This window comes from Nerophis ophidion, linkage group LG02 (genome assembly GCF_033978795.1).
Source record: "Nerophis ophidion isolate RoL-2023_Sa linkage group LG02, RoL_Noph_v1.0, whole genome shotgun sequence".
NCBI classification, from domain to species: domain Eukaryota; kingdom Metazoa; phylum Chordata; class Actinopteri; order Syngnathiformes; family Syngnathidae; genus Nerophis; species Nerophis ophidion.
In genome coordinates this window covers 61,515,877-61,539,902 of record NC_084612.1, presented here as the reverse complement: position 1 = coordinate 61,539,902, position 24,026 = coordinate 61,515,877, and the positions used below count along the sequence as shown (strand labels likewise).

Genomic DNA, 24,026 nt, shown 5'->3' with positions numbered 1-24,026 from the left:
ATATATATATATCTATATATCTATACATACACATATATATATATATACACACACACACACACACACACATATATACATATATATATAAGAAAATATACAAAAAAATAACTGCATATAGACATTTCTTCCTGCAATGCACGCCAAACAAACATACAGTACAAATACTTTGTTAATTCATTGGTTTTTAAAAGCTCTACATTGAGCAGAGTGACGCCTCCAAAGATTCTCCGCAGTGTCACATTTTCTGTGTTTTTAAAAAAAAGAAGTCTCCTTGGCTTCTCGTCGCAGCTCGATGAGCGCGGTCCTTAAAGCTTCTCATCAGCCTCAAAAACTTTGCGCCACTTCCTACCAAAATCGGCTCCAAAGCGGCGAGCCGGCGGAGGCCAGATCATTCAATAAAGCGCCTCCTCCAGATACGGCAGCGCCGGCGGCCGTGTTGCCGCCACGGAAACAAGAACCCCCTGAAGAACGTCGTCCCGCCTCGCCCCCCCCCCTACTGTCACGTGGACTCCAGCGTGTCCAACTGGAACACGTTGTGGTTGGTGGGCGTGGTGAAGAAGAGCTGCTCGTTGGCGACGGGCGACGTGGAGCGGTTGTTGTCGCATGGGCTGCTGAGGGCCAGCGTGCGCTCGAAGTCCAGCAGCTGGCCCATGAAGTTGAAGTTGGGCGAGATGTTGGACTTCTTGCGCTTCACGAAGTCGTAGGCGTCGTTGAGGGACAGGTTGAGCTTCTGCATCAGGTAGGCCACCGTCACCGTCACCGAGCGGCTGATCCCCGCCAGGCAGTGCACCAAGATGCCGCACTTTTTGGAGCGGGCCTCGTCTACAAGGAAAAACACCGACATCAACCATTTTTACTGTGTGCCATATTTACAGTCGTGGTCAAAAGTTTACACACACTTGTAAAGAACATAATGTCATGGCTGTCTTGAGTTTCCAATCGTTTCTACAACTCTCATTTGTTTGTGATAGAGTGATTGGAGCACATACTTGTTGGTCACAAAAAACATTCATGAAGTTTGGATCTTTTATGAATTTATTATGGGTCTACTGAAAATGTGAGCAAATCTGCTGGGTCAAAAGCATACGTACAGCTATGTTAGTCCCTTGGCAAGTTTCACTGCAATAAGGCACTTTTGGTAGCCATCCACAAGCTTTTGGTTGGATTTTCGACCACTCCCCTTGACAAAATTGGTGCAATTCCGCTAAATTTTTTGTCCAGAGCGTAATACTACCACCACCATGTTTGACGGTAGGTACGGTGTTCCTGGGATTAAAGGCCTCGCCTGTTCTCCTCCAAACATATTGCTGGGGTTTGTGGCCAAACAGCTCAATTTTTGTTTCATCAGACATCACATGGTCAAAAATAAGACCTTCTAGAGCATAGGTCTCAAACACGCGGCCCGCGAGATGTTATTTTGCGGCCCGCACCTTAATATGAAAATCTAATGTTGGCGCGGCCCACAAGTTTTACGTGAATGGCGCTTTACAGCGTCATACTTGTACACCCTTGATTTTTCCGGTAGACTCCTAATTTTCAGTGCCCCTCCAAAAGGTAATCATTCTCCCGAATTTCACCCCGACAAAAATATCAAGGCGACACCGTGGAGGCACTGCCTTCAGCGCCCTCTCCAACCTGTACAAACGGCATGCCAGCCAAGCCACATGTTGTATTTGGCTTTTATAGACATAGTAAGTGACTGCAAGGCATACTTGATCAACAGCCCTACATATCACACTGAGGGTGGCCGTATAAACAACTTTAACACTGTTACAAATATGTGCCACACTGTGAACCCACACCAAACAAGAATGACAAACACATTTTGGGAGAACATCCGCACCGTAACACAACATAAACACAACAGAACAAATACCCAGAATCCCCTGCATCCCCAACTCTTCCGGGCTACAATATACACTTCCGCCACCCCCCCCAACCCTGGCTCCTATTGTAGCCCGGAATAGTTAGGGCTGCATTGGATTCTGGGTATTTGTTCTGTTGTATTTATTTTGTGTTACGGTGCGGATGTTCTCCCAAAATGTGTTTGTCAATCTTGTTTGGTGTGGGGTCACAGTTTTGCGCATATTTGTAACAGTGATACTGTTGTTTATACGGCCACCCTCAGTGTGACCTGTATGGTTGATGATCAAGTATGTCTTGCAATCACTTCCGTTGGTCTGCAGAAGCATCATAAAGTATGTGACTGGGCCGGCAGACTGTTTGTATGGCGGAAAAGTGGACAAGACGGCAGGTTGTAGAGAACGTTAAAGGCAGTGCCATCACGGAACACCCTTAATATTGTTGTCCGGGTGAAAACCGGGAGAATGATTGCCCCGGGAGATTGTCGGGAGGGTCACTGATGTTCGGGTGTTTCCCAGAAAGATTGCGAGAGTTGGCAAGTTTGTTGCTAGGGCGGTAAAGCCATTCAAAGAAGGTGAATTCATTAAAACGTGCATGTTAGATTGTTTTAAGAAATCTTTTCTTGCGGCCCAGCCTCACCCAGTTTCTGCATCCAGTGGCCCCCAGGTGAATTGAGTTTGAGACCCGTGTTCTTGAGGAAAGTTCTGTGGTCGAAAAGAACCTTGCAGTTCAGCAAAATTTGTTGGTGTTCTGACATTGACTTGTTTCTTCAGCATTGTCCAGTCAGGACTTTGGGAAGGCCGTTCTAAAACCTTCATTCTAGCTTGATTTAGCCATTCCTTTACCATTTTTGACGTGTGTTTGGGGTCTTTGTCCTATTGGAACACCCAACTGCGCCCAAGACCCAACCTCCGGGATGATGACTTTAAGTTGTCCTGAAGAATTTGGAGGTAAGCCTCCTTTTTCATTGTTTAATTTACTCCCTGTAAAGCACCAGTTCCATTGGCAACAAAACAGGCCCAGAGCATAATACTACCACCACCATGCTTGACGGTAGGTGCGGTGTTCCTGGGATTAAAGGCCTAGCCTTTTCTCCTCCAAACATACTGCAGGGTATTGTGGCCAAACAGCTACATTTTTCTTTCCTTTGACATCACATGGACAAATATAAGACCTTCTGGAGGAAAGTTCTGTGGTCATCAAGAACCTTGCAGTTCAGCTAAATTTGTTGGTGTTCTGACATGGACTTGTTTCTTCAGCATTGTCCAGTCAGGACTTTGGGAAGGCCATTCTAAAACCTTCATTCTAGCCTGATTTAGCCATTACTTTACCATTTTTGACGTGTGTTTGGGGTCATTGTCCTGTTGGAACACCCAACTGCGCCCAAAACCCAAACCTCCGGGCTGATGATTTTAGATTTTTCTGAAGAATTTGGAGGTAATCCTCCTTTTTCATTGTCCAGTTTAAAGCATTATTTTCATTGGCAGAAAAAAATGCCCAGAGCATAATACTACCACCACCATGATTGACGGTAGGATTGGTGTTCCTGAAATTACAGGCCTCACCTTTTCCCCTCCAAACATATTGCTGGGTATCATGGCCAAACAACTCAATTTTTCCTTCCGAAGGTCTTATTTTTGTCCATGTGATGTCAGATGAAGTTGTAGAAATGATTGGAAACTCAGGACAGCCATGACATTATGTCCTTCACAAGTGTATGTAAACTTTTGACCACGAATGTATATAAATTACATGTATAAATGCAACATAAAATGTATATTTTGGTATCGTTACCAAAATGTAATTTCGATACTTTTCAAAATAAAAAACAAACAAATGTCATTATTGGCTTTATTTTAACAGAAAATCTTTTGATCTATACCGTATTTTCCGGACCATAGGGCGCACCGGATTATAAGGATCTTTTTTTATTTATAAGGTGCACCGGAATATAGGGCGCATTAAAGGAGTCATATTACTATTATTTTTAAACAAAGAAAAGAAGATTATCGACGACGGAGTCGGCACCAACTACAAAGGCAGATGCGCGCAAATTTTCAGGACTTATGCAGATCCCAAATACAGATCAGCAGTTACCAGAAGTAAGAAAAGATGCTTTTGCATAATATTGCGAAACAATAAACGCCAGATAATAAGTCTTACCTTATACACACACCATAATAATACTCCTACGTTGAAGCACATCAAGCGGTGCGGCTTCATAGCTTACCAAAGTCGTACTAAAACATTTTGATAGATTCTTGAGTTCTATATTTTCAATGGAACATACAAAGTGATGGTGTTGTTTACTTGAGTCATATTGCCATCATTTTGCAGTCTACACATATCTCTTATGTGTGACTGCCATCTACTGGTCACACTTATCATTTCCCCATGTACCAAATGAAATAGTTTTGAAGTCGGTAAGCAAAACCAGATATATTCCGTACATTAGTTAGTACCAAGTTATAAGGCGTGTTGTCGAGTTTTGAGGGGGGAAAAAGTATTTTATAGTCCGGAAAATATTGTTATACAATGTTTCTTATTCATTCAAAGAACAATTTAGTCAACATACTATATTAGAAGCGAATTGGTAACAAAGGCTCCTAATTAGTCTGCTGACATATGCAGTAACATATTGTGTCATTTATCATTCTATTATTTTGTCAACATTATGAGGGACAAGTGGTAGAAAATGGATGATTAACCTACTTGTTCATTTACTGTTAATATCTGCTTACTTTCTCTTTTAATATGTTCAATCTAAACTTTAGTTCAAATGTAATAAGCACGTATTGTTATGTTGTTTGGATACTTTACATTAGTTTGGATGATACCACAAATTTGGGTATAAATCCGATACCAAGTAGTTACAGTATCATACATTAGTGATATTCAATGTCCAGTTTATAAACAACAAAAAAATTATACAATATTTTGCTGATAGTAAAAAATATTGATGTAATCATTGTACTATTGACGGTATACGGCTCTTGTACTAGAGATATGGCTGTAGATCCACCCATTTGTTTACAATCAGGTTATCGATTAGCTACTGTATCCTCCTACCATGTTTAATGAAGCATGTTTAAAATGTTTAAGTTTTATCCCTTTCCATCAGGAATGCTACTTTATAGAAGGGGCCCCTAAACCAGTGGTACCCAACCTTTTTGTATCCGCGGACCGGTCAACGCCTAATAATTTGTCCCGCGGCCCTGGGGGGGGGGGGTGTCCTTTTTTTTTATTTTTATTTTTTTTTCTTTTTATTTTTTTTTCTTCTTTGTCATGAAAAAGGGACGTTTTTGTCATGAAAAAGGGAGTTTTTTGTGGTTGGTGCACTATTTGTAAGTGTATATTGTGTTTTTATGTTGATTTAATAAAATATATATACATATATATATATATATATATTTTTTTTTTTTTTTTTTTTTTATTTTTTTTTTTTAATAAAAAAATTATTCTGCAGCCCGGTACCAATCGGGCCACGGCCTGATACAGGGCCGCGGCCCGGTGGTTGGGGACCACTGCCCTAAACTATGGCTCGCGGGTTGGATACGGCCTGTTGGAGCCTAACTGTATTATTTATTTATTAATTGTTTTGACAATGAAATCAAATAATGCCAATGATGATGTTGATGAATTATTGGATGTTTTAGATGAACTTACATGCACCTGGGGATAGGTTGATTGGCAACACTATATTGGCCCTATGGTGTGAATGTGGGTGTGAATGTTGTCTGTCTATCTGTGTTGGCCCTGCAATGAGATGGTGACTTGTCCAGGGTGTACGACGCCTTCCGCCCGAATATAGCTGATATAGGCTCCAGCGACCCCGAACGGGACAAGCAGTAGAAAAATGGATGGATGATTGCCTGATTGTTTTCAGCCGCTCACGCTACTCCTGGTGAGCCACTTCCTCCTCATAATAAGACAGGAAAGCTGGGTGCTCCTTTTGTCTGTCCATCGTGTTGAAGGAATGAGGAGTGAAACAGTTTATTTACCGCTAAACAAGTGTTATTTTCATTATGTTGAAGTCAACCACGGAGAATTTTTTTGTTTGTGAAAATAAGTTATGATCATTTGGAGTACAGAAATATCTCCGCGAGTGCTTATTAAGGAATTAAGTGAGTCATGGACCTACTCCTCAGGACTACTCTGCTATCTTTATTCTTATTTTTTTTTAAACTTTTTTGAACGCAAGAGTAGCCGTGACACAGCCTGCCAGCGTCCAAAATCTGGCCCGCGGGAAGTCCCAAGTTAAAAAAAAAAAAACATACATACACACACACATAAATATATATATATATATATATATATATATATATATATATATATATATATATATATATATATATATATATATATTTAAGGTTAGGGTTAACTTTGGGATCTTTGGGTGTTCCACGATTCGATTCAATATCGATTCTTGGGGTCGCGATTCGATTATAAATCGATTTTTCCGATTCAACGCGATTCTTGATTCAAAAACGATATTTTTCCGATTCAACGCGATTCTTGATTCAAAAACGATATTTTTCCGATTCAAAACGATTCTCTATTCATTCAATACATAGGATTTCAGCAGGATCTACCCCAGTCTGCTGACATGCTAGCAGAGTAGTAGATTTAAAAAAAAAAAGCTTTTATAATTGTAAAGGACAATGTTTTATCAAATGATTGCAATAATGTAAATTTGTTTTAACTATTAAACGAACCAAAAATATGACTTATTTTATCTTTGTGAAAACATTGGACACAGTGTGTTGTCAAGTTTATGAGATGCGATGCAAGTGTAAGCCACTGTGACCCTGTTGTTTTTTTGTTTTTTTTGTAATAAATATCTAATGATAATGTCAATGAGGGATTTTTAATCAGTGCTATGCTGAAATTATATCTAATATTGATACTGTTGTTGATAATATTAATTTTTGTTTCACTATTGGTTTGTTCTGTGTCGTGTTTGTGTCTCCTCTCAATTGCTCTGTTTATTGCAGTTCTGAGTGTTGCTGGGTCAGGTTTGGTTTTGGAATTGTATTGCATTGTTATGGTATTGCTGTGTATTGTTTTGTTGGATTGATAAAAAATAAAATAAATAAAATAAAAATCGATTTTTTTAAAAATGAAAATCGATTCTGAATCGCATGTGAGAATCGCCATTCGTATTCGAATTGATTTTTCCCCACACCCCTAATATATATATATACATATATATATATATATATATATATATATATATATATATATATATATATATATATATATATATATATATATTTTTTTTCCCTAATATATATATATATATATATATATATATATTTTTTTTTTTTTTTTGTCCTTTCTAATCCATTTTCTACCGCTTGCTACTCTCGGGGCCTCCTATGAATATTAAATATATGCATTTTCCCATCGAAAACGAGATGTCATATACAGCCCTGCCCCCGGCCAAATTATTTTAACCCAATGCGCCGCCCCACCGAGTCAAAAAGTTTGGGGACCCCTGCTTTAAAAAAATGCACTAAAAATACAAATATTACTATGTGGAATTTTTTAGCAAAACATAAATGGGAGTTGCAGTTTTAGGAAAGATTTACAGCCAGCATTTCCAATAACACACAAAGTTGAAGACATAATAGTACCTTTGTTCATTCTTACTACTGCAGTTCCTTATTAGTACCGCTATGTTGAACAACCCTCGAGCAGACATGTATTTTTTAGGGTGTAAAAGATCATTCTTAGTTTCAGTTGTCACTTCAGACTTCCTCAATGTGGTCGCATCTGGCCGTGGTTTAACCTCGCTCATCTCTTATTTTCTAAAACTTATAGCCAGTTCTGCACACAATAGTTTCCACCAGGGACCAATAAAGTACTTTCTATTCTATTCTATCCTATTCTATAATATGTGTTGAGAGGATGTGATGGAGGTGTGTGTGTTTTCTGGCAATGCAGACTTAATGGGGACATCGCTCTGTTTACACAGTCACGTTTAGGGGGACTTCAGACGGTATGAGGACCTGTGGGAAACTTTTTTAAATGATAGTTAACGTATTTCCTTGAATTGCCGCCGGGCATGTAATATGCGCCTGCCTTGAATTACTGCCGGGTCCAACTCGCTCCCCAAATTTATTAGCGCATGCTTACTTTTACCGCCGGGTCAAATTCGTGACGTCACGAGTGACACTTCCCCTGTCGTCTTTTTCAAAATGGCGGAGGAGGTTTTTTTTGCTTCTACTATGTGTAAACCAGGGCTCTTGTTCCACAGCCATACAGATCACACTGATGGTTGTGATATAAAACAACTCTAAAACTCTTACTAATATGCGCCACACTCTGTGAACCCACACCAAACAAGAATGACAAACACATTTCGGTAGAACATCGGCTCTATAACACATTATAAATGCAACATAACACTTACCCAGAATGCCATGCATCTATGACTCTTGGCTATATTATACACACCGCTAGCACCAAACCCTCCTCCCCCCTCCGTGCGTCGGTTGGGGGCGCGTGTATAATATAGCCATGAGTCATGGATGCATGGCATTCTGGGTAATTCTTATGGTGCGTTTATAATGTGTTACAGAGCCGATGTTCTCCAGAAATGTGTTTGGTGTGGGTTCACAGTGTGGCGCATATTAGTAAGAGTGTTAAAGTTGTTTATATCACAACCATCAGTGTAAAAGGTATGGCTGTTGACCAAGTATGCATTGCAATCTCATATGTGAAGCACCGAAATGCATGCGTCCGGCCGCCACGCAGATAGCATGATGTAAAAGTGGGCGCGATGACATGTTGTAGAGCAGTGGTCCCCAACCTCCGGGCCGCGCCAAAAATTTTCATTATTATTATTTTTTTTAATCGCACTCAATTTTTTGCTGCATGCCATTGGTAAGCGCAGGGGTGAGAAGAGGTTTTAAATTTTTTAGCGCCTGCTTACTTTTACCGCATGCCTTAAATAAGCGCAGGAGTGAGAAGAGGTTTTTAATTAATTAGCGCCCCGGCGGCTATTCAAGGAAATACGGTAGTTCCATTCTGAAGATGCCTAAGTGATTTTTAGGCCAAACCGGAAGCTCTCCAAAACCGGGAATGGCAAGCATTGAAGTTCTATGTGTAAAACCGCATTACGGCTTACAAAAAGGAGATTGCAGGTAAAATAGTAGATTAAGAGATAATCAGCAAGACTGGTTAAGTAGCACAGTTTTTTCATGTTCTTTATGTTCATCCATCCATCCATTTCCTACCGCTTATTCCCTTCTGGGGTTGCGGGGGGCCCTGGCGCCTATCTCAGTTCAATGTTGTTAAAAATAAATAGTAAAAATAAAAGTTTAAATGAGTTTGTACTTTATTTCTGTGGTTTAGGTAAGATAAATTAATCCTTTATTGATCCCACAACAGGGAAATTTGGTTTACTTTGTTTAGAAAATAAATTTACTTGAAAAGTGAAACATTTGTTATCCTGGCATTAATTGTACTGTGAGTCTGCATAGTATCCATCCTTAGTTAAAACTAATATATATGTTTCCAAAAACAAAATCTGGTTTAGTGTTTTTTAGATGACTTTTTCATACAGCATGATAATAAAACATTATTAACTTAAAGCAGGGGTCTCAGACACGTGGCCCGCGGGACAATTGCGGCCCGCGAGACATTATTTTGCGGCCCCCACCTTAATATGAAAGTTTAATGTTAGTGCGGCCCGCAAGTTTTATATGAATGGCGCTTGACAGCGTTGTGTACGGAGCTGAAGGAATATACCAATCACGGTGTGGTATATGGCTCTCGAGGGCCGAACATTGATATCACTTGCGTGATGCAAGCAGTTTTGCCGCTTTTCCACTTGATCCGCATGCGTTCTTCCTCCTTCACCCGCCCTCCTGCTCACTGTCTCTCTCGAGCTCCCTCCCCCAGGGCCGCTGTAAACAGTCCGGGCCGGTTAGACGAGTGGTCCAGTAGCTTCCGAAGCACTCCGCCGAAGGACCGAGCGACAATACAAAACTGTGGTTGCACTGGACCCCAGCGCTGATACTCTGACAGAGAGTCGCAGCGTGAATCGGATGTGTAACAAGTTAGTCGTGATGTTACCCCAATCGGGGCTAACTGTAAACTCCACGGCAAGCCCCCTTCCCCAAAACCACCTCCCGTTGGCTCCAGACAGAAACAATATTTGTTATTTGGGTCCAAAATTTCTTTTTCAACATTCTGGATTGCCTATCCCTGCGTTAGCGGGAAAAAAGAGTGAAAGCGACAGAAACGTTACCATGGAGACGAGGGTTTTCTTACGCGCCTGGCTGCAGTCACACCGCGACACCTGTCCGGCAGTAATAACAGTCCCCGATAACCAGGACCAATTCAAACTGTTTTTTGGGGGGTTTTTTTATTGTTTAATTTGCATTGCCTCTTATTACTTAATTCTCATTTTGTTCATTTATATTTTGATTTTATTTTGTGTTGAAAATAAAAAAAGACATTAACAATTTTTTTTTTTTTTTTAAGAAATCTTTTCTTGCGGCCCAGCCTCTCCCAGACTCGGCATCCAGTGGCCCCAAAGGTAAATTGAGTTTGAGACCCCTGCTTAAAGTATGATTCACATTCAGAATGTTCCATCCTTCTATATATGGTAGTTAGGAGTTGCAGACAACTTTATTACTGCTGAATAGCAGCTTTCAGTAATGTCACAGAAGATGCAGGATTTGCCTTAACATTTAAGTGGTGAAACTTCCTATAAGAGGACAGTTGTAGTGCTGTATTCTGAGGATCATGACATATTTAATTGTAACTTTTTATTTATTTTTTGATTTTTTTTAATGGTCCTCAGTAGTCACGTACACATTTGTGTGAATTATGCAAAATTATTTAAATTTGGTCCCCATGAACCATATTAAGTCTTTTTCCCCAAGGTCCCCAGTAAGAATGATCAGCACATTACTTCATCAATCCAGAGATTTAAAGACATGTATGAGCTAAGTGAGCAGTGGCCATTTTACCTCTTTTTTTTTTTAATGCAACCACAACCTGTAGAAAGGGTGGTCCCCACAAGTCATGATCAAAAACTTGGTCCCCATTCCAAATGATAACCACTATGTGTGTGTGTGTGTGCGTGTGTGTGTGTGTGTGTGTGTGTGTGTGTGTGTGTGTGTGTGTGTGTGTGCCGCGGACAATTAGTTGATTAAAAATCCAATGAATCAGTTTCAACACTGAAAAATATCGAATAGACACTTTTGGTGACTTCTAACATGACAGCCTGATTTGGTAATGGCCAGTTAGGTGATGACATCATTCATCCACTCACCCCCCATCCACGCTGCGGCGACATACATTCCACAATAAATATTATTGTGTGAATGCTCCAAAGCATTCCCACATATGGTTTTCGACACCAAAATTAATCTATTTATTCTTCTTCTTATCCAGATTTTGGCGCGCTCTACCGTCCACATTTTTCGTTTGATGCAAACCGTTCTAATTTCAAACCGTTAAGCCTATTTGAAGAATTCCCCAAATTGGCCATCTTTCAAACTTCCACTATTTCCACCTTTTACAACCGATTCCAACCATTTCACCTTCAACATATTCCACTCATCCTGGAATTTCACACTATAATTTTTCCAAGTTCAAAAAAATTCCAAGCATTTCCCAGAATTACCTTTTTTTCAAACCCTTTTTTGACTTTTTTGTCTCCTTCAACATTTTTCAACCCACTTCAACCGTTCCACCGTCAAAACTTTCTTCTTAATCAGGAAAAAAAAACCAAGTTGTTTTTTGAACTGGAAAAATTCCCAGTTTCCCCAAAATTCCTTAATATAATTTCTCCATTGAAAATGTTACAACTTCAACATTTCTCCATCGATTTTAAAAATTCCAACACCAACCATTTCAACTCATTCACACCATTCAAGTCTTTTAACATTTTCCCAAAAATTCCCACTTTTCCCAGAATTCCCAAATGTCCATGAAATTCCCATTGAAATGAATGGGACATTTTACAAAGTTCCACAATTCCCACATTTTCTATGCAATTCAAACCGTTCCAACTCTACAATGTTCAGCCTGATCAAAATTGTGTGCTCTCCTTCAACAATTTGTTTTAATTCCGGGATTTCCTAGAATTTCAGTTATTTCAGGACATTTTCCCCATTCAAAATGATTTGGCCATTTTTCAAACTTCCACCATTTCCACATTTTCCAACCAATTCCAAACATTCTACTTTCAACATATTCCACTAATCCTAGAATTTCTAACTATCTTTTTTTCCCAATGAAAAAAAAAATTCCAGGAAGTCACAAAATTCTGTTTATTTCAAACCCTATTTTGATTCTTTTTTTTCCTGGCGACTACCCCATTCGCATTTTTCAACCCACTTCAACCGTTCCACCATCCAAACAGTCCTCTTATCAGGACACAAGTTGTTTTTTGAACTGGAAAAATTCCCGGTTTTCCCGAAATTCCTTAATACCATTTCTCACTTAAAAATGTTACTACTTCAACATTTGTCGATCGATTTTTAAAAATTCCAACACCAACCATTTCAACTTATTCAGACCATTCAAGTCTTTTAACATATTCCCAAAAAAAATAATCTTTTCCCGGAACACCAACCACTCTTTCAGAGTATTCAAGTGTTTTAACATTTTCCCAAAAATTCCCGCTTTTCCCAAAATTCCGAAATGTCCATGAAATTTCCCATTGAAAAGAATGGGACATTTTTCCACAATTCCCACATTTTTCATCCAATTCAAACCGTTCAAACTCCAAAAATATTCAGCCTGTTCAAAATTGTGTGTTCTCTTTCAACATTTAAAAAAGAAATCCCGGATTTCCAAGAATTTGACAGTTTTCAGGGATATTTTCCCCATTCAAAATAAATCGTCCATTTTCTTTAATTTCCACAATCAGCATATTGTTCAACCAATTCAAACCATCCTAACATCAATACATTCCCCTCATCTAACAAACACTTTCCCAAGTTCCAAACCTAATTCTGTTTTTCCTGGAATTTCTAACTCTTCAACATTGAAACTATTCTTACATTCACACTACATTTTGTCAGCAATTTAGTTCAACTTCAGCAATGGAGCATTCACACTCAATTCCTTCAGAAATGGACTCATCTAGTTTAATATGATATTCCCCTTGAATCATGAATTTGACGGAACGGAGTCACATGTTCTTCTGCTTTCCAGCACTTTTTCCCAAACATAATCCTGACTTAGAAACACTGTATGTTATTAATAAGCTCCAGCCATGACCAGACAACCTCATACCACCCATGAGGAACGGTGTCATCGTCATTGACTAGAACATCACGCCGTTTTATTCCGCTCTTTATGTCACTTCAAGCGTCACATTTCCTCCATGCATTCCTTTCTCCAAACACATGTATCACCAAGCAAAGCAATCCAAGCCAAAGAAAAAGTCTTAAAGGCGTTCTCTGTGAATCACCAGAGAGGGAATACACTCATTCTCTGGGATTTCAACCCTGACAAAGTGTGACCGCACGCTGAAACAATCCTGGCGACTTTGGGATGTGTGGAATTGATTGTTGATTACCGTATTTTCTGGACCATAAGGCACACTGCCGATGGATGGTCTATTTTTGATCTTTTTTCATACAAAAGGCGCACCGGATTATAAGGCACATTAAAGGGGTCATATTTAATTTTTTTCTACATTTAAAACTAGATGTCTTTTTTGCCGATATTCCGATATTGCCCAACTCTTAATTACCGATTACGACATCAACCCATACCGATATTAACAGTCGTGGAATTAACACATTATTATGCCTAGTTTTGTTGTGATGCCCCGCTGGATGCATTAAACAATGCAACAAGGTTTTCCAAAATAAACCAACTCAAGTTATGGAAAAAAAATGCCAACATGGCACTGCCATATTTATTATTGAAGTCAGAAAGTGCATGATTTTTTTTAACATGCCTCAAAACAGCAGCTTGGAATTTAGGACATGCTTGAGGCGTTTTTTGGGGGAGAAGCTGGGGGTGTATATTGTAGCGTCCCGGAAGAGTTAGTGCTGCAAGGGGTTCTGGGTATTTGTTCTGTTACGATGCGGATGTTCTCCCGAAATGTGTTTGTCATTTTTGTTTTGTGTGGGTTCACAGTGTGGCGCAAATTTGTAACAGTGTTAAAGTTGTTCATGCGGCCACCTTCAGTGTGACCTGTATGGCTGTTGACCAAGTATGCCTTGCATTGCAGGGTTTCCCACACATTCATTTATTTGTGGCGGCCCGCCACGAAAGAATTAAGGCCGCAAAAAATTAAAAAAAAATATATATATATATTTCTTTTTTCCCGGCTTTTGACTCGCTTGACCGCTCATAAAAGCAATGGGACTCTGTCTGTGAATGGAGCTTGTAGTTACATATTATATAAATATGTAAATATTATATAAATATGTATAAAAATATGAACATAAAGTGTTGTAATTATATTCCAACTCCGCGTTTTTCTTGGTCATCGCCGCTGCCTGCTGCCTGCCCCCCGCCGCCCGACCACACCACCACAAATAGATGCCTGACCTGTGGGAAACACGCATTCACTTGTGTATGCGAAAAGCCATAGGTATTATGTGACTGGGCTGGCACACAAAGGCATAGCCCTGAGGTTTATTGGCGCTCTGTACTTCTCCCTACGTCCGTGTACCACTCCGTACAGCGGCGTTCTAAAAAGTCATAAATTTTACTTTTTGAAACTGATACCGATAATTTCAGATATTACATTTTAAAGCATTTATGGGCCGATAATATCGGACATCTCTATTTGAAACACTTCCTTTTGGTGTACATAACATGGAATGGTGGTTCTCTGGTCAAAATGTTGCATAGATGATGTTTTACAGATCATCTTCAAGCCGCTTTTTGACAGTCTCTTCAGGATGCGCCGTTTTGTGGGCGCTGTTATTTACGTGGCTCACCTTTGGCAGCGTCTTTTACCTGTTATCTTTGTTGTAGCGGTGTAGCGTGCAAGGACGGGGGTGGAAAAAGTGTCAAAAGATGGCGCTAATTGTTTTAATGACTTTCAGACTTTACTTCAACCAATAACGGAGCTGCATCTCCTCATCAGTGGCTCACTAGAGCAACATTAACACCGGAAATGTGTTCTGTGAAAAAACGTCCAACCGGAACTCTCTAATAACTAAAGATCCGTGGGTGAATAATGTAAAACCAATACAGTTTTTAGCGCTTTGATAACTAGTCTACTGACAGATATAAGTAACAACTTTACACTACTTTATATTAGAAATGGCAACAGCAGAAGATGAAGGTCCCATATCAAGAAGATAGAAAAAAAGAAGAAGCTTATGACTACCACAAAGGCTGACTTATGCAGATCTCAAATACAGATCAGGAGGTACCAGAAGGTAAGAAAAGTTGCTTTTGCATAATATTGCAAAATAAAACGTCTGCTAATAGGTGCCATTTTGCGGCCCTTCTACACACACACCATAATAATACTCGTATGTTTAATACGCCGACAATCCATCAAGCGGTGCAGCTTCATAACTTACCGAAGTCGTACGGAAAACATTTTGACCGATTTTTGAGCGCCATGTGTGATGTTCTATATCAGGGGTTGGGAACCTTTTTGGCTGAGAGTGCCATGAAAGCCAAATATTTTAAAATGTACTTCAGTGAGACCCATATAATATTTTCTTAACACTGAATACAACTAAATGCGAGCATTTTTTAAATAAGACCAACATTTTAGAGTATACTGAGTCTCTTATTCTTTTTAATATCATTGTTATTCTGAAACTAACCTTTAATAAATAAAATACTTCTCCCCATTAATGAAACTTCTTGAACAGGAGCGGTAGAAAATGGATGGATGGATTCAAATATAGGAAGTGAAGTGAATTACATTTATATAGCGCTTTTTTCAGTGTCTCAAAGCGCTTTTAAATAGTGAAACCCAATATCTGAGATTGTCTTATATTTTATGCGTCAGCCTGCGACACAAAGTCATTTTGATAGTAGGCTATTATAGTTAAAGGCCTACTGAAATGAGATTTTCTTATTTAAACGGGGATAGCAGGTCCATTCTATGTGTCATACTTGATCATTTCGTGATATTGCCATATTTTTGCTGAAAGGATTTAGTAGAGAACATCCACGATAAAGTTGGCAACTTTCGCTGCTAAGAGAAAAGCCCTGCCTTTACCGGAAGTCGCAGACGATTACGTCACATGTTGATGGCTCCTCACATCTTCACATTGTTTATAATGGGAGCCTCCAACAAAAAGTGCTATTCGGACCGAGAAAACGACAATTTCCCCATTAATTTGAGCGAGGATGAAAGATTTGTGTTTGAGGATATTGACTAGAAAAAAAAATAAAACACGATTGCATTGGGACGAATTCAGATGTTTTTAGACAAATTTACTAGGATAATTCTGGGAAATCCCTTATCTTTCTATTGTGTTGCTAGTGTTTTAGTGAATTTAACAGTACCTGATAGTCGGAGGGGTGTGTCCACGGGTGTGTTGACGCGCAGTGTCTCAGGGAAGACGACGGCAGCTTTATGGGCGGCACAAGCTCAGCCGATCTCCGGTAAGAAGCGACTTTTTAACCACAATTTTCTCACCGAAACCTGCCGGTTGACATTCGGTCGGGATCCATGTTCGCTTGACCTCTCTGATCCATAGTAAAGTTTAATCTCCGTGAATTTTAAACAAGGAATCACCGTGTGTTTGTGTGGCTAAAGGCTAAAGCTTCCCAACTCCATCTTTCTACTTTGACTTCTCCAAAATAATTGAACAAATTGCAAAAGATTCAGCAACACAGATCTCCAAAATACTGTGTAATTATGCCGTTAAAACAGACGACTTTTAGCTGTGTGTGTGCGCAGCGTTCATATTTCCTAACGGCCCGTGACGTCAAGCGTACACGTCATCATTACGCGACGTTTTCAAGAAAAAACTCCCGGGAAATTTAAAATTGCAATTTAGTAAACTAAAAAGGCCGTATTGGCATGTGTTGCAATGTTAATATTTCATCATTGATGTATAAACTATCAGACTGCGTGGTGGGGAGTAGTGGGTTTCAGTAGGCCTTCAATATAGACACTTATATCATGTGCTGCCTTCATTATAAGACTTTTAAAAGAATTTTAATTTTTTTGCGGCTCCAGACAGATTTTTTTACTGTATTTTTGGTCTAATGAGGCTCTTTTAACATTTTGGGTTGCCAACCCCTGGGTTAGGGGAAGTACATGGTGTAGTACATGTTTTTTTATTCACTGACTCACTGCTTAATCCTGATGGATGTGTAAATAAATGTACAAATTATATGTTTCACATTCCTTAATAAAGCCAGAAGTTGTTGATCCACTTACCGATAAACGAAATGGCCTCAGGGAAAAACTGCGAGAGGTTCTGGCTCCAGTGATCCGAGATGGGGATCTGCTTGTACTTGAAGTCGCCCTCGTGCTCAAACATGTTGGGCAGGTTGGGCGTGACGTTGAGGATGTACTTGATGTTGTACTTGCTCAGCACGTCCAGGTTGGCGGAGTCCTTGGCACAGCCCAGGTAGAGATACGGCAGGATCTGGACGGGGAACGCCGGCTGGTTGCTGGGCAGCGGGCTGCCCTCCGACTCCGTGGCGCTGATGGGCTCGCGGTCCGACTCGCCGTCCGAGCAGTCCGAGCTGATGCGGAGTCCTCCCAGGCCGAGCACGGAAGACGGCGGCGAGCTGCTGGGACAGGAACAGTCCAAGTTGGTCTCGCAGTGTTCGGGGAACTCGGACTGGAATTTGTGGAAGCCTCCTGCGGGGACCAAAGACAATTTGATCTGAGCCAAATCGTCAACATGCGCCGCTATTTCTAATAGTCAACCACATTGTAAAAAAAGCACAGTTCTCATAAACACCGTCTCACAACTGGAAGAACATTCTTGTGTGCTGACTTAAGCAATGAGCTAAGCAGACAGCTGAACCGACGTGCTCCATTGAGAGAAGCAAGAGTGGATGAGGATTTTTTTTTTTTTTGTGAATGGCACATCCAGCTTGTGGCTTCACTGGCGCACACATACACACGTACACGGAACGTACACACACGTCCTCGTCTGCTTGCTGGTGTGGTTCTATTAATTACACATCACACGGCTCCTCCACTAAGCTGCCCTTTTTCCGGATGTTGCTGCATGCAGGGTTTTTTTTTCTCGTCCTTCCTCTTCTCATTCATGAAAAAAGCCTGCCTTGCCTTCATGCCAAAGGAGAACAACAACATGGCGGGGGTAGTACTGTAGCATGTAATTGAAAACAGCTTTTATTTGACCTGCAATGTTCTTTTCAAGGGTCTAATCTGCAAGACTTCCTGTACATAATTCACTATTTATATATATATATATATATATATATATATATATATATCCCCTTATTTTCAAACCCTTTTTTTGACTTTTTTGTCTGGCGACTACTCCTTCCACATTTTTCAACCCACTTCAACCGTTCCACCGTCAAAACATTCTTCTTAATCAGGAAAAAAAACAAAATTCCCGGTTTTCCCGAAACCCCTTAATATAATTTCTCCATTGAAAATGTTACGACTTCAACATTTCTCCATCGATTTAAAAAATTCCAACACCAACCATTTCAACTCATTCACACCATTCAAGTCTTTAAACATTTTCCCAAAAATTCCCACTTTTCCCAGAATTCCCAAATGTCCATGAAATTCCTATTAAAATGAATGGGACATTTTACAAAGTTCTACAATTCCCACATTTTCTATCCAATTCAAACCGTTCCAACTCTAAAATGTTCAGCCTGATCAAAATTGTGTGCTCTCTTTCAACAATGTGTCTTAATTTCCGGATTTCCCAGACTTACAGGTTTTTCAGGACATTTTTCCCGTTCCAAATGAATTGGCCATTTTTCAAACTTCCACAATTTCCACATTTTCTAAACGATTCAAAACATTCTAATTTCAAAATAATTCACTCATCCTAGAATTGCTAACCGTCTTTTTTTCCCAATTTGAAAAAACAATTCCAGGAAGTCACAAAATTCATTTTTTTTCAAAACCTATTTTGATTCTATTTTTTCCTGGCAACTACTCCTTTCACATTTTTCAACCCGCTTCAATCGTTCCACCATCCAAACATTCCTCTTAATCACCATGAATTAATTAACGTGGACCCCGACTTAAACAAGTTGAAAAACTTATCCAGGTGTTACCATTTAGCGGTCAATTGTACGGAATAAGTACTGAACTGTGCAATCTACTAATAAAAGTATCAATCAATCAATCAAAACCAATCAATCAGGACACAAGTTGTTTTTTGAACTGGAAAAATTCCCGGTTTTCCGGAATTTCTTAATTTTAGATGAATGGCTTTAGAGTGTATGTAATAATTAAGTGTCAAACAGGCAATATGTAATATAAGTCATTAGTGTTGTTTTACAAAATTAAATAAAAATGTAGTTTAAACACTGGGGTGTCAAACGTAAGGCTGACTTTGCCAAGTATAAAAATGGGCCGAAATTTTTGAATGAAAGAAACTGCTTGTTCTAAATGTGTCCACCAGAGGTCGCAATAGCAATTCTTTGTAAATCATGCTACATATGTTAGTGCACCAGTCGAGGAAAACGAGCAAACTACATAAATAACATCCTTTAATTAGATTTGTATATATATTTTTTTTATCTTGATAGACTACAAATTAACACCAATGACTTGACCGATGAACATTATCACATAATCTATTCAGAAAGTATAAATAAGGACAAATAAAGGTAGAATACTGTGAACTACAAAATGTAAGTATATAAAAAAACAACATTATGATTTGTGCATTTTTAGAATGTGCCTGTTCTATTTTTAAACAAAGAAAAGAATTTGAAGTTGTTTTTATTTTTAAATTATAGTGCCGTAATTTTTACCAGATTATTCTCCACGTGGGTCCCGATCTAAAATGAGTTTGACACCCCTGCTTTGAGGCGATTTTATACATTATGCAACCAATAAAATGACCAAAATAAGGCAACGGAATGATTATTTATGTAAGTACTAGGACAGTTTTAAGTACGCAGTGATCACTACAAACTCCCCATTAAAATGGTGGAAAATATATACCGTATTCTTGGGTGACTTTACTTGGTCAGTTAATTGGTCAGTGCATGACTGCAAGCTAATCAATGCTAACATGCTGTGCCTCATTATGCCTCGTTTGTTGGTATATTTGAACTCATTTAATTTCCTTTTCTTATGTCCTCTGTGTATTTATTTATATGAAACATTATCTGTATGTAATAATGGCTGCATTTCTGATAGATGGTCGTGTGCCATGTTGTTCCAGACCACAGCAAACCTTAACCAGTTTGTGAAGATTGTAATAAATCCACTAGAAGAAGACAGTTGTCCTTTAACTTGGACACAAACATCCATTACTTTGGCCATTCTAAGCCAGTAGTTTTCAGGAGTTGTTTTTTTGAAAGGTCCACACTGCAAGACTTCCGGGACATAATTCACTATTCTATATATTGTTATCGTAACACCAAATAAGGTTGGTAACAATACAAATACATTTAAAATGAATGGTTATAGAGTGTTATGTAATATGTAATAATATGTATTCTAAGGTATTAGTTTTGTTTTTTATGAAATCAAATAAAAATTTAGTTTAAACAACAGAAATGATCTTTAAGGCGATTTTATACATTACGCAACCAATAAAATGAGTCAACAGAATGATTATTTCTGTAAGTACTAAGACAGTTTTAGGTATGCAGTGTTCACTATAAACTACATACACAGTAATTTTGGGTGACTTTAGTTGTTAAAACACCCCATTCATGTTTAAAATAGGTTCACATTAATGTTTTTATATTACTACAATTGTATTTTTAAAACAAAACAAAAAGTGTTACATATTATAAGTGTAACACAGGCAATATGTATTCTAAGTTGTTATTGTTGTTTTACAAAATCCAATAAAATTTGAGTTTAAACAACAGAAATTATCTTTCAGACGATTTTATATATTATGCAACCAATAAAATGACCAAAATAAGTCAACAGAATGATTATTTATGTAAGTACTAGGACCGTTTTAGGTACGCAGTGTTCACTATAAACTCCCATTAAAATGGGGAAAATATATACAGTATTTTTGGGTGACTTTACTTGTCAAAACACCCCGTTTTTGTTGAAAATACGTCCACATAAATGTTTTTATATTTTACGCCACCAATAAAATGACCAAAATAAGTCAACAGAATTATCAATAATGTAAATACTCGGACAGTTTTAGGTATGCAGTGTTCACTCTAAACTCCCATTAAAATGGGGAAAATATATACAGTATTTTTGGGTGACTTTACTTGTCCAAACACCCCATTTTTGTTTAAAATAGGTCCACATAAATGTTTTTATATTTTACGTAGCCAATAAAATGACCAAAATAAGTCAACAGAATGATTATTTATGTAAGTACTCGGACAGTTTTTGTTACACAGTTTTCACTATAAACTACATATACAGTATTTTTGGGTGACTTTACTTGTTAAAACACCCCATTTATGTTTAAAATAGGTCCACATAAATGTTTTTATATTTTTAGCATTTAAAAAAAAAACAATAAAAAAAAAAACTGTTTTGTTTGGATGGCACAAAATAGACGAAGGGGTGAATATTGGATGGATTAATGCAAACCTTCGAGGTAGAACGCCTTGCATCCGTCGTCCCGGAGCTTCTGAAGCAGCAGTCCGAGAACAGAGCTCCCCAGTCCGGACTCCTGTCGCTCGGCGGCGGCCTCGTCGTACAGAAGCACCACGTCCGTTTTGCACCGCTTGACAAACTTCTCCTTGTCCTCGTTGTTGGGGATGATGGAGCGGATGGGCAGGTTGCCCTTCTTGAGTCTGCGGAGCATGAGGCCCGGGATGGCCACGTTGATGGCCGCCTCGATGTGCGACGACTCGTAGAGCTCATGCGGCCGACAGTCGAGCAGCAGCAGCTGCGCGGCGGCCCCGGACACCAGCTCCTCCTGGAGCCACTCGGCGCTCTTGCTCATCGTCACGGTCACCATCGCGCAGCCTCCCCGCGGGTGAGGGCTTCTCATCGGGGAAACGTTGTGGGGGAATCCACCGCTGGTCCTGCTGTGAGCTAAGTTCACGGGGTCGGGGGTAAACTAAGGAGAAATGACGGTGCTAAAGTTCGCTTCTTCTTCCTCCTCTTGCCGCCACCTCCACTTCCACTCAGCCGACATGCCCGAACGCGAAAAAACACGCGGGGGCTTCCCCCCACTCCTTCGCTCCGTCGACGTCCATTCGAGCTCCAAGGTAGGACACGGAAACTCACTCCAAAAAAAAAAAAGTGGCCGAAGGCCGGGTTAGTTGCTGTCCTTTCTCATGGCTGATATCGGATCACTGTTGACCCGATGATCGCGCCTCTGGTGCGCCGTCCGAGCATAGAGCAGTTAAAGCGGCTGTGAGAGAGTTCCGGAGAAAAAGGGCGGGGCGTGGAGATTTAAAGGGGCCGAGCAGGAGGATGTTTTCACGGCCATTCACGACGAGCTCGGCCCCGAGGAGGATGTTGATCGTCCTTCAATAAGGGTGCCCAACTCATTTTTACTGAGGGTCACACACACACATATATATGTGTGTATATATATATATATATATATATATATATATATATATATATATATATATATATATATATATATATAGGGCGGAAAATTAAAGGAAATACATATATATATATATATATATATATATATATTTATATTTATAAATATACATACATATATATGTATATATATATATACATACATATATATACATACATACATATATATACATACATACATATATCTACATACATATATATATATACATATATTATATATATATTATATATACATACATTATATATATATATATTTATAAATATACATACATATATATCTGTATATATATATATACATACATACATACATACATACATATACATGCATACATACATATATCTACATATATATACATACATTATATATATATTATATATACATACATTATATATATATTTATATATATATATATATATTTCCTTGAATTTCCGCCGGGGCACTAATTAATTTAAAACCTCTTCTCACTCCTGCGTTTACCAAAGGCATGCGGTAAAAGTAAGCATGCGCTAATTATTTTACAAGCTCTTCTCAAAGGCATGCAGTAAAAATTTGAGTGTGATGTAAGGATACATCTTCAAAACCACATTTAATAAGAAAAAACGTTACCTTTACTTATAAATGAAGTCCATGCGCAGCTCCTTCTGATCAAAAGAATCGATAACTTGTTTATAGAAGTCTACCTTATCTTTCTTCAGTTTTAAAAGTCTCTCTGTCTCAATGGAGATCTTCCTTTATTACCTCCTTTTTCGATTGAAAGTCCATTTTAGAAAACTGCTATCAGAAGGTCCGTCATATCCGTCCAAGCACATATCACGTCACTCATTCTCATTTCTTCTGCAGCCGAGTAGTCGCAAGAAGGATCACTAGCGCCGTCCACCACCAGGAGGCAGGAGTCATTTAATGACTCATATTTGACACACGCAGCTAGGTTATTGTGACGGTCTCAAGACGTCGTCTTGCGGGTTCCCAGGACCACCAAGGAAGGAAATGGCTTGAGCAGTTTGACTTTATTTATTTTTCAATAAAACCTCAGTCCAGGTTGCTCTTCCGCTCCTCCTCTCCGCTTGCTCGCCGTCGCCGCCTCCTCGCCGCCATCTTGCCTGCCTGTCTGTCGGACCGTCGGCTCCACCTCTCCACAGCTAAATTAATAAAACATAGTTGCTTATTGTTCTTTTTAGCATACCGGTATTCAATAGCTTGGACCTTAAATCCTACTAAGTAGCTCTTAATCTTCTTCCCGTTATGCAATTTCAAATTACCGGTATTGAAATCAGCAAGCTCCATTTTGAAAATGATGACAGGGGAAGTGGCACTCGTGACATCACGAGTTTGATACTAAGCATGCGCTAATTATTTGCGAAGCAGTTTTTGACCCGGCAGTAATTCAAGGCAGGCGCATACTATATGCCTGGCGGCAGTTCAAGGAAATACGGTACATATATATATATATATATGTATATATATATATATATATATATATATATATATAGTATATATATATATATATAGATAGATAGATAG

At 39.0% G+C, this 24,026-nt stretch overlaps 1 protein-coding gene across 1 annotated transcript in view; it reads right to left on the bottom strand.

The window, feature by feature from the left end:
* dusp7 (dual specificity phosphatase 7) overlaps positions 1 to 22,315 on the bottom strand; it is a 22,415-nt gene extending 100 nt beyond the window's left edge. Inside the window, exons 1-3 of the mRNA XM_061887996.1 lie at positions 21,530 to 22,315; positions 17,213 to 17,641; positions 1 to 822 (exon numbers count right to left, since the gene is read on the bottom strand). The exon at positions 1 to 822 is cut by the window's left edge and continues 100 nt beyond it. Coding sequence (XP_061743980.1) covers positions 500 to 822; positions 17,213 to 17,641; positions 21,530 to 21,935 — 1,158 coding nt within the window. The 5' untranslated portion in view covers positions 21,936 to 22,315 and the 3' untranslated portion in view covers positions 1 to 499. The remainder of the gene's footprint in view (positions 823 to 17,212; positions 17,642 to 21,529) is intronic.
* Positions 22,316 to 24,026: the final 1,711 nt, after the last annotated feature.